The following is a 12500-nucleotide window of genomic DNA, read 5'->3' as shown; positions in this document are numbered from 1 at the left end:
TTTGTGTGTAAGTGTGTGTAAGTGTGTGTAAGTGTGTGTAAGTGTGTGTGTGTGTGTGTGTGTGTGTGTGTACATCAGGAAGGTCATTCCAAAGGCAGTCCTCTGACACTAGAGAGGTGCAGCTTATGTGAAACTGCATGAGGCTCTCGAAGAGGCCCGGCGTCAGCTTCTGGAGCCCCCGGAGCCTGAGCCGCGCTGATCCACTCTGATCTCCAGCTCACCGGCCTCCGTCCGCACCAGATCCCATTTGCATGTTTATCAAACGGGCAGCCGGTGCGTCAGCCGCCCCGAAAACAAACATCCGGAAGGGATATTGCCCGCCGCCGCCGCTGCCGCCTTGATGTTTTCCCCCAAAAATATTTTGCAGGCCTTGTCGCTGGAGATTCTGGTGGGAGTCCCGGGCCGCGGGAAGATTATCAGATGAAAGCGGGCCTGCCCTAAGGCCGTCCCCATATCCCTCTTGGCGTTGGGCAAGCAGGCGGCCGGCTGGAAAAACAGAGCGCGGCTAGGCCCCGAGGTAACTCTGTCCCGCTCTCCTCACCCCTGGACCCGAGCTGCAGCTCCTCCACAGAGGTGTGTGAGAGGGGGATGGAGGATGAGTGAGCGAGAGAGGGAGAGAGAGAGAGAGAGAGAGAAGGAGAGAGAGAGAGAGAGAGAGAGCAAAAGGGGCTACTTTTCTCCAGTAGCAAGACCTGCTCGCCTATGCTTGGCTAATCCTTTCCTGTTATGTCTGGCCAGGTAACCTAAGCCACGTACTGCGGGGGGCTTACATCGCCCGGCTCGTGTATCATTCTTTAACATAATAAGAGGGAAGTGAAGCCCCCGGGGGAGCCGTGATCAGGTGACGTACGTTCCTCTCCGCTCTGGATACAGTCTGCCAGGTCTTCTCCACTGATCTAGATGCAGCGACGACGGGAGCAGCCCGGGCAGTCAAGCAGTAATGAACCTTCTCAAACGTTTTGAAATGCACGATGGGACGTGGTGCTGGAGCGGCGGTTGGTAAATCTTCTGATGCTGAGTCCAGTGACGGAACGAGGCTTTTTTCTTTATTTGTGAGATCCTAACAAGGAGCATTTCAATTAAATTCAATTTGATTTATATAGCGCCAAAACAATAAAATTGTCTGAAGGGCGCTTTACAGATGCCAGCATTATGGAGAGCATGGGGAGATCTAACGACACGCCCAGTGGGACAGAGAGAGAGAGAGAGAGAGAAGGGCCAGTATTGACCTGTTAGGGTGAAGCGGACTGATCTAAGTACAGTACAAAACAATGATCTGTGTTCATAGTGTGATCAATAGCCTGAAAAAAGATAGCCTATAATCAGGGGGTGTCTTCCGTGTCCATTCATTTCCATAGGGATGATACATAAGCTGCTCTGAGAATAGTGGAAAAATGTACGTTTTTTTTGTGCAACTGTTCTGCATACAGTATTCCCAAGGGCAGCATAACGTGGAGTACTTTGTGGTGGGTCTGTTGATGTGAATAACACAGGGACCAAACAGGCAGGGAGGGTTTTTTTTCAGAGATGAGATGCTATGAAAGCAGAGCCTGCTAAATCTGTTAATAGGAAAAGAGGGTTTCCTTGTCGGCCTCTCTCCTGCTTATTAAAGCGTATTTGTAAGGACACAAGGGACTGTTATCTGAACCACACATCCAAGAGGAACAAGGGTGCGAATTACGGGGGCTTCTTAAAACAGGCATTTAGATAAAGATTAGGCAGGAGATCCACTGGCTTTAACGCTGTCTTACAAGAGAGCCAGTGTGCCAGGTTTTTTTGGGGGGGAATTTCCACAAAGATATTTTCACGCAAAGGTGAAAGTGGGGGGAATTAAACCACCAGCCGTCCATCAGTGGTGAGGTGGAGGTCAGAGAGGGGTACAGGAGGAATCGATGGCGCAGGATGGGTTGTGAAAAATATTTTTCCATCTCAGGGTTTTTTATTTTTCCATATTTAATTTTTTTTGTAGCCATCGTCTGCTGGTGCTCTCTGCCAGGCGAAAAACCTCTGTGGTTGGAAGGAGAAGAGGCGTCCACCCCTCCCCCCTGTCCAAGCCGGTATAAATCACCCAACCCATCACCCCCCACACCCACCAACATCTGCACTCTCAGCCATGCATGTCCCACACTACGCCACTCTCCTCTCAGGCTGCCAGGTGGAGGTGCGGTCTAGTCATGCCCCGTCACCGGCCTGGTTTACCTGTGGCTCACCTGAGGCGTGGGATGGCGGGGGGGGGGGGGTGGTGCTGCCAATGGCACACTGCCCCCTGATGGCCATGTTAGGCATTGCCCCAACTCCCCTCCGGCAGGGACTGGTCATGTTCTTGTGGTGGAGGGTGAATCATGACTAGGTTTATTGTGTTTCCATGGTGAGTGTCACTTTGACGGGTGTTCTTCTGTCGAAAAACATGTGACCTTTCGGGGATGATGAAAACCCTTGCAGAATCTTGCAATGACGCGGCACCGCCGAGGATGTGTGTGTGTGTGTGTGAGTGAGTGAGTGAGTCACTGTCGGCACGCTGCAGTACGCTGGTCCTGTTTCCACGGATGGTGGCAGTGTTGGATGACTTCCTTTTTGTCTCTGTAATCAGTGATGTTTGTTTGACCGTGAGCGCACATGAGCGATGGTCCTGCTCCAGCAGCTGCCATGACCTCATCAGGCAGCGGTGGGCTCCTCTCCGACGGTCCCCTTTACCTCCAACTCAGGCCTGTCTTCACATCACTACCTTGTGTGTGTGTGTGTAAGTATACATGTGTGTGTGTGTGTGTGTGTGTGTGTGTGTGTGTGTGTGTGTGTGTGTGTGCTTACGTGTTTGTGTGTGTGTGTGTGTGTGTGTTTGTGTGTGTGTGTGTGTGTGTGTGTATGCGTGAGTGTGTGTGTGTGTAAGTATATGTGTGTGTGTGTGTGTACGTGTGCGGGTACGTGTTTGTGTGTGTGTGTGTGTGTGTGTGTGTGTGTGTGTGTGTGTGTGTGTGTGTATGCGTGTGTGTGTGTGTGGGATGGTGAGTTGAAGGTGGACAGTTGTGCTGGGGTGTTGCTCCTATAAGTAAGCAGATATGCATGTATGTGCAGTGCATGTGTATGCGCATGGATGTATGTGTGTTTCCATATGCAGGCTTCCCTTGGTGTAAATGTGTGTGTCTGTGCACATGTGTGTGTGTACACTTCTAGGCGCTGTGGCAGACTTGTGTTTATGACAAAGACAAACAGCAGCGTGCCGACACATGGGGCAATAAAGACAGGCAGACACAGAGACACAAACACACACTAACAAGAGCCATTCCACTGCCAAAACTATTCAGCTGCTGGAGCCTGATTGTGTGTGTGTATGTGTGTGTGTGTGTGTGTGTGTGTGTGTGTGTGTGTGTGTGAGAGTGTGTGTGAGAGTGTGTGTGAGAGTGTGTGTGTGTGTGTGTGTGTGTGTATGAGAGTGTGTGTGAGTGTGTGTGTGTGTGTGTGTGTGTGTGTGTGTGTGTGTGTGTGTGTGTGTGTGTGTGTGTGTGTGTGTGTGTGTGTGTGTGTGTGTGTGTGTGTGTGTGTAAGCGCATGTATGTCCATGTGCAGCACAGACACGTACTGTGTGGTGTGTGTGTGGTGGGTGCTGTAGTGGGCATCCTCTTGTTTATAATAGCAAGGATGAGTTTATGTTTGTATGCACTAAAAAGGAACACACAAAGTAGATTATGTGTGTGTGTGTGTGTGTGTGTGTGTGTGTGTGTGTGTGTGTTTATGTATGTTTCTGTGTGTTTCTGTGTGTGAAATGCTCTGTAACACACACTCAAAGAGCACACAAAACCTGCATGGACGAAGGTTTCTGCTTTCCTCATGCACAGAGAATAAATGAAAACAGAGGAAAGGAGAAAGCAGGCACGCAACACTTTGGGAGTATCCATTAGTATGCATCAAAGTGTGCGTGTGTGTGTGTGTGTATGCATTTGCGTGTGTGTGTGTGTGTGTGTGTGTGTGTGTGTGTGTGTGTGTGTGCATGTATGCATTTGCGTGTGTGTGTGTGTGTGTGTGTGTGTGTGTGTGTGTGTACGTGTGAGAGCTAGAGTGTGTGAGTGCGTGGCGTGAGTGCGTCGCTGAGAGAGTGTGCAATCGTTTCTGGGCAGCTATCGCGTTTCTGTGAAACATAAACACTCTGCTCTAGTCCTTCCTGTCAGTCCCCGAGTGCAGCACTCACCTGCGGGGTTGAGCTCTTTCATGGGAGGCAGTGGAAAAGAGAAACAAAAACACAGGAGTCACTTTAGAGCGCCTGTCCCAGGGCAGATAAACACTGGCACTCACTCACACACACACACACACACACACACACACACACACACACACACACACACACACACACACACTGCTGCTCCAGTTACACAGGCCGGACCCAAAGAACGGGAGCAGCATTCTCACACACGCACGCACACACACACACACACACACACACACATATGCACACACTCGCTCACACTCATAGGCATTCAAATATTCTCTTCTCTCTCAGACACATAACTATTCTACGTAAACATGTAAACATACTGTAAGCTATTGTAAGAAGTGTACACAATACACACTGAAATTCATGCATCTAACAAAGACATACAAAAACACACACAAACATAGATACAGGAACTCATATCTACCAAATAGAGTATAAGTTACAGAACTACTAAAGGAACAACTGCTAGCTTGCACAAATGTTTGAAAACTGAAATGTGTTGGCACATGCACTTGGCACTTGACATTTCAGCACTGCAAACATTTATTTATGTAAGAAACACCAAATATTTCACATGCACCCCTGACATGTTTGAAAACGAAAAACTGCCGCTTCCAAAAACAGCAGAGCGTTCAGCCGTGGCCGGAATGGCCGGCAGTTCCGGGAAAAGTGCGAGATTCGGACTGAGGAATAACGGCGGCGCTGGCCGCGGCAGAGGCCTCGCATGTTTGCACCACTCAGCACCCTCTCCTCTGTCACACCTTCAGGAGCGACACCTCCTCCCTCCCCATACACTCCAAGCCCTCACTACACTAATACACTCCAAGCCCTCACTAAATCCCCACGTCCAACCCTTACCCCCCCCCCCCCACCCCCCCCAACGCCCCCAACGCCTCCACTGCTCAGACGCAAGGTGCTCTGCACGGCCTTTCTCCAGTTTGGAGGAAGGAAAACAAAATAACCAGGCGGCCATCACCACAGTGCAGAGTAAACACAAGAGCAGCCCGCTAGAGGAAATACCGCCTCACCCTAACTGGCCCTTTTCTCTCTCTCTCTCTCTCTCTCTCTCTCTCTCTCTCTCTCTCTCTCTGTCCCACTGGGCGTGTCGCTGTCCACCGGTTAGCTTATGCATAACTCAGCGTTGCCGCGCTGTCACCCAAACCACACTGGCCTAAACCGCCACAGCTAAACACACACGCTCCAATCAACACCGCCTCCGCTAAACAACCCATCGCTCATCCACACAAACACCACATCAGCACCTACAGGCAGTCGATAATAAACAGCCACTAGGAGTTTCTGAGCCTTTTGAAACTTGCTTTTAAGTTCTTCTACAAGTAAACTCAGTTACACAAGGCCTTAACTAAGGGGGGACAGATCTCTCTACAAATAACTAGACCAGAAAGCAACTGTGCTCCTCTGAAAGACGACTCGTCTACATCAACTTCATCTTAACTTCATCTTAACTTCATCTTAACTTTATCTTAACTTTATCTTAACTTTATCTTAACTTCATCTTAACTTCATCTTAACTTTATCTTAACTTCATCTTAACTTCATCTTAACTTCCTCTCACAGAAGTTCATCTCATTCTTCTCTCCTACTACTGCCTGTTGAACGAGAGGGTAGGCTACGATTGCATTGCAGCCTGTTGGGATTTAAAGTGTTCGCACACGCAATAGCATCCCATTCCTGTAGTTTTGCCCTTAACACAGCTTTTTAATGTTCCCGTGATCCTCCTCCTGGGATAAATCTCCATGATATCATGGAGACATGGGGCGATCATTTCTGTTTCCAATGTGCACAGCAAATGCCTCGGACTCCGTGCTTCTGTTTTCAGGCCGGCTCAGAGAGCCCCGAGGGCCTGGTCCCCCTCTCTCTCTCTCTCTCTCTCTCTCTCCCTAGTTCCCCTCTGTGCTGTTTGTCATGAGTGCTGCAGTGTTGTAACTGATGAAGACCAGCGTCCTCCTGCCCGGCTCCACTGAGCAGCTCTGGCATCCACAGCCTGAGCAGGCCCTGGTGCTGAGTGATACGCATACACAAGAGTTTCACACGCCACACACAACTTCCACCCTGACTCCCATCACACACACACACACACACGTGCAGACATGTGGACGTGCGGAAAACAATAATATAACAAATAATAAAGAATAAAGAAACACACACATATACATGTAGATGTGTAAATGTAAAAACATGTACATGTACATGTAAAAACATTAGCATGCATACACTCACACATGCGCCATCATATCATGTGCCTGCATGCATACAGATGTAAAAACTCATAATTGGGTTAAGCCAGGAGACACTGGTGTCGCCTCATGCACACTCCCCACTATCCTCAGTCTTATTGGCACACATTCTCTAGCATCTGGCAGGCATCTCAGTCCTACCAGCCCACAGAGTAGACTATGAGGACAGAGAATGATGAAGGTCAGGAAAGAGAACAGATCTCCAATAGGGAAGGATGGGGAGAATTGGGAGGATGACCCCTGACAATGATGAAGATGGGGGCTTAAACACAGGAATGCACTGACAACGAGAAAGATGAGGATGTAAAAAAAAAAAAAGAGAGAAAGGCAGCCGTCTGCTGACGTAAGGCTGAGCGACCCAAGCGATAATGAAGTCATCTCGTTCGCGCTGATCTCCGGACAGGAGTTTAGCACATCTCCACCCTTGGCCGTAAATCCCGCCAGAGCGACATTTTCAACACTGTAAATCTGTTACGAGTGTGTTGTGGAACGGCGGACGTTTCAGCTGCCCTAAACGCCACGCCAGTATATTAAAACAGTAGACTTTCCACTATTGTAAATCCATTAGCAGTGTTTAAAAAGGGGCCGAGGCACTTATTGCAGGGGCTGCTTCTGGAAGTTTCTTTTTTCTTCACCCTCGTAAATCCCTGAGGAGTGTTAGAGGAGTGGACGTGCCCCTCCTCCGTGTATTTTCCTGAGTGCTTTAGGACAGGACAGCTCTCCGCTGTAAATCCTACCAGTGTCTTCAGGGTGCTAATTAGAACCCCCAGGAGTAAAAGGGATGGGCAGAGGGAGGGAGAGAGAGAGACAGAGATGGAGTGAGAGAGAAAGAGAGATGGAGTGAGAAAGAGAGAGAGAGATGGAGTGAGAAAGAGACCAGGGAGGAGAGAGGGAGATGAAGAGTAAAGCTCTAGGCGGGTGAGAATGAAAAAGAGAAAATGACAGAGAGGGAGGATGAGGAAGCTCTACTCAGGACAGTAGCATTCCTGCCATTCCAGCCAGGAGAGTCTAGCAGCGCAGGGCGCTAATGAAGATTAACATGATTTTAACACACAGCTACAGGGCTTAGGGGGGTGGACACTGAAACACACACACGCACACGCGCACACACACACACACACACACACACACACACACACACACACACACATACACACACACACACACACACACACACAGGGCTTAGGGGGGTGGACACTGAAACACACACACGCGCACACGCGCGCACACACACACACACACACACACACACATACACACAGCTACAGGGCTTAGGGGGTGGACACTGAAACACACACACACACACACACACACCACACACACACACACACACACACACACACACACACACACACATACAGGGCTTAGGGGGGTGTACACTGAAACACACACACACACACATCATACACACACACACACACACACACACACACACAGCTACAGGGCTTAGGGGGGTGTACACTGAAACACACACACACACATAAACACAGCTACAGGGCTTAGGGGGTGTACACTGAAACACACACACACACGCACACACACACACACACACACACACACACACACACACACACACACACACACACACACACACCACACACACACACACATACATACATACAGCTACAGGGCTTAGGGGGGTGTACACTGAAACACACACACACACAAACACATACACACAACTACAGGGCTTAGGGGGGTGTACACTGAAACACACACACACACAAACACATACACACAACTACAGGGCTTAGGGGGGTGTGCACTGAAACACACACACACACACACACACACACACACACACAGCTACAGGGCTTAGGGGGGTGTACACTGAAACACACACACACACACACACACACAGCTACAGGGCTTAGGGGTGTGTACACTGAAACACACACACACACACACACACACAAACACATACACACAACTACAGGGCTTAGGGGGGTGTGCACTGAAACACACATACACACAAACACATACACACAACTACAGGGCTTAGGGGGGTGTACACTGAAACACACACACACACATAAATACACACAGCTACAGGGCTTAGGGGGGTGTGCACTGAAACACACACACACACATACACACAGAGCCAAACTCTCTCTCACATGCCTGCCCCCTTACACACACACACTCAAACTTTCTTTATCACACACATAAAACTCTTCAAACACACAGCCATAATCTGACCTTTCAGACTGGGGAGATGGATGGAAGACGCATGAGTAAAAGAGACTGAACAGACTAGTATATAAAAAAATGTGTGTCTGTGTGTCTGTGTGTGTGTGTGTGTGTCTGTGTGTGTGTGTGTGTGTGTGTGTGTGTGTGTGTGTGTGTGTGTGTGTGTGTGTGTGTGTGAGAGAGAGAGAAAGAGAGATAGAGAAGTACTCTATGTGCGTAAGGAATGTAAAAGTATAAAAAGTTGTAGTAAAAGTTGTAAAAAAAAGTCTTGGTACCAAATGTGTGTGTGTGTGTGTGTGTGTGTGTGTGTGTGTGTGTGTGTGCGTGTGAGTGTGTGCGTGTGAGTGTGCGGTGTGCGTCTGCATGTGTGTGTGTAGACAGCGCTGCTCCTCTCCTGCCGTCTGCGCTACTCAGTGTTCGGTGTTTCTTCCCTCTCTCTGACATGGGTTTCTCTCTCACCCTCTCCCTCTCTCTCTCCTTCCCTCTCTCTCTCTCTCTGTCTGACAGGTCTCTCTCTCTTTTTCTCCCTCTTTCTCTTTCTCTTTCTCTCTCTTTCTCTTTGTCTATCTCTCTCCCTCTCTCTGACATGAGTTTCTTTCTCTCTCTCTTTCTTTCTTTCTCTCTCTCTCCCTCTTTCTCTTTGTCTATCTCTCTCCCTCTCTCTGACATGAGTTTCTTTCTCTCTCTCTCTCTCTCTCCCTCCCTCTCTCTCCCTCCCTCCCTCCCCCTCCCTCTCTCTCTCTCTCTCTCTCCCTCTCCCTCTCTCCCTCTCCCTCTCTCCCTCTCTCCCTCTCCCTCTCTCCCTCTCTCCTGGGACAGTTCTGTTAAATGACCCATTGTGCAGCCAGCGCTGGGAGAGTGAGCTGTACCTGTGATCTAATCTGTCAAACAGGGCTGCCATCGCCGAGAGGCTGCCGTGAAGCACTCCAGAGCGCCCGGGCTTTCCACGCTCTATTTTTGGAAGCACAATAAAAAAAGTTACCTAAAAGAACGAAAGAACGAGAAAAAAACAAAAAAAAGTCCGCCCAGATATTTCCAAGCCATTTCAGGTTTAATGCTCTTTTAGGAACCTTTCCACCAGGCACTGCCAACACAGACAGCGTCCAAAGGAAACAATAGTACAAACGCCACTCTTTTTTTTCTTCTTCCTTTTCGTCTTTCTCTTGCAGTGAACATTTTGAATCGAGCGAAATAATAAGGTGAAGAAGAAAAAACAAAAAAAGACTTGTGACATTTTCATTTAAAGAAAGAAGGTCAGTTTGTCAGTTTTGGTAGGGAAAAGAGAGAGGCAGAGGAGCGGTAATGTCTTCCAGAGCTGCCCGTGTGAGATGCCTGGAAGCAGACTCCTCTGGTTCTGGGGCCTGATACAGACACTCAGACACTAAGAGAGCAGCACCACAGCACTGAGTTAGCATACGCCTCTGAACACTCAGAGAGCAGCACCACAGCACTCAGTTAGCATACGCCTCTGAACACTCAGAGAGCAGCACCACAGCACTGAGTTAGCATACGCCTCTGAACACTCAGAGAGCAGCACCACAGCACTCAGTTAGCATACGCCTCTGAACACTCCCACACCTGAGAACTACAGCAGGCCTTCACTCAGAGACATGCACTGATGGAGTGGGTACAAAAAGGACAGAGAGAGAGAGAGAGAGAGAGAGAGAGAGAGAGAGAGACAGACAGAGAGACAGACAGAAACTAAGAGAAAAAACAGGACAAGTGTAGACAGTGGGCTTGTGGGTGGGCATACTCTCTATAGAGACAGAAAGGAAAGGGGGGACACAGTGACATCAGGAGGCAGGACACGAGGGGCAGAGGACAAAGGGAACAGGTGGGGCATGGACAAGGGGGGGACGGTACAGGTACCTGTGGGAGAGCTGTAGGAAACAGCCACGTCTCCGGTCAGGTCCGCCGGTGGGTAGAGCCCGTTCAGGTAGGCGGAGAAAGTCACCACAGCCTGAGAGCCGCCGCCGCCGCCGCCTGTGAAAACAGAGCAACAGAACTGAGCCTCTCAGCCGGCGCTGCACTAATACAACACGATCCTGTTCTGTGCCGATGATACACAGATGCACTCCGATAGCATGGAAACAGCCATGGGGAGAGGGTGGGGGTCTGTCACGTAAGTAAGCACTACCTTAGGTGAAAAGAAAACCCCATCTTACTCATTCTCATTACTTACTCTGCTTTCATGTGCATGCACGAACATCCATACATGCCAACATAAACACACACACACGCACAGTCGCACACACACACGCACACACACACGCACACACGCACACACACACGCACACACACGCGCACACACACGCACACACACACACACATTCATACACACAAACACACACACACACATTCATATACACACACACATTCATATACACACACACACACACACACACACACACACACACACACACACACACCACCCCTCCCTAAATCAGCCTTTCAGGCATGTGAACAGAGAGTAAAACAGAACAGAACAGAGCATTAACCAGTGGCCCTGAAGACATTAAAAACTCCACTCCGGTCTGCAAACACAGGAGGGGATGATTTGGGGAGATCTCCACTAATGTCCTACATAAACTAAACGAGGGGGCAGAGGAGAAAGAGGGAGGGAGAGAGAGAGGAGAAAGGACAGCGTTGAGATCAAACAGTGTCTGAGGACAAGCCCATATTTCATCTAATGGCCTTGGAGAAACATCAATGAGTCATACGCCACAATTAGACACACACACAGACACACACACACACAGACACACACACACACACATACACACTTGTCTCTGGTCTGGTCACAGCATGGTAAAACAACATCAGAGATGGGTCACACAGACTCTCCAACCCCTCTGTCTTGATTTCAATGTTTTTCTCATTTATGCTATACTCTTTTTTTTTTTCTTCTCAGTGAACAGCCAAAAGTAACACAAAATGGTTCTCTTTAGCGTGTTTCTGTGTCTCTTTCTCTTCATCTCTCTTTCTCTGCCACACACACACACACACACACACACACACACACACACACACACACACACACACACACACACACACACACACACACACACACACACACACACACAGAGAGGTCTAGTCTCGGTGCGACAGGTCTTGTGCTAATGAGGCGTGTGGTGTGTGTGTGGCTGAGCTGGGCCAGCACAGGTGACTGAGCCACAGCTATGTGCCAGGATTCCTCAGCCATTCAGAGATTAAGAGCTCTGTCAGCTCTCTCAGACACATACGCGCGCACACACACACACACACACACACACACACACACACACAAAAAGAGAGAGGGAGAGAGAGAAACAAACACAAACTCATGCCCACACATCATAAGCATCAGAACACATTAATATGGACATGTTCATTTATCCAAAAGCAACTAGACTGACATGCACAAAGACAGACCGACACACACACACACACACACACTTTTCCATGAATCCTGTGTTGGCCTGGTCACAGAGCTGGCCCTTATCAGCAGCTCCCATCACATCTCAGCCAGATAACTTTCCCTGCACTCCATCTGCAGCTCTGACAGAATGACAAGAGCTCTCTCTCTCTCTCTCTCTCTCTCTCTCTCTCTCTCTCTCTCTCTCTCTCTCTCTCTCTCTCTTTTTCCTCTCTCACACTGTGTCTGGCTGTACCTCCCTCCCTCTCACACTGCCAGCCTACTGTCCGCTGTCATTCCCTGTTTCTCTTTCTCTCCCTCTCACTTTCTCAGAAAGGGCAGGCTTTTAACCTTTCCATTCGAGTGCCGTCGGCAAACACGGCCGGATAAAGCTCTCCCCCTCTGCACTCCCCTGACCAGACAGGCTCACACTCCTACACCATTAGCGGCA

The 12500-nt window shown here is 49.3% G+C and overlaps 1 protein-coding gene across 1 annotated transcript in view; it reads right to left on the bottom strand.

Moving 5' to 3' along the window:
- Positions 1-12500, bottom strand: part of bbs9 (Bardet-Biedl syndrome 9) — an 85777-nt gene that overhangs the window by 38229 nt on the left and 35048 nt on the right. Inside the window, exons 14-15 of the mRNA XM_031576947.2 lie at positions 10525-10636; positions 4184-4198 (exon numbers count right to left, since the gene is read on the bottom strand). Coding sequence (XP_031432807.1) covers positions 4184-4198; positions 10525-10636 — 127 coding nt within the window. The remainder of the gene's footprint in view (positions 1-4183; positions 4199-10524; positions 10637-12500) is intronic.

The sequence above is a fragment of the Clupea harengus genome, chromosome 11 (genome assembly GCF_900700415.2).
Source record: "Clupea harengus chromosome 11, Ch_v2.0.2, whole genome shotgun sequence".
Classification (NCBI taxonomy): Eukaryota; Metazoa; Chordata; class Actinopteri; order Clupeiformes; family Clupeidae; genus Clupea; species Clupea harengus.
The sequence above is the reverse complement of the archived record's forward strand: the minus strand, read 5'-3'. Positions and strand labels throughout refer to the sequence as shown.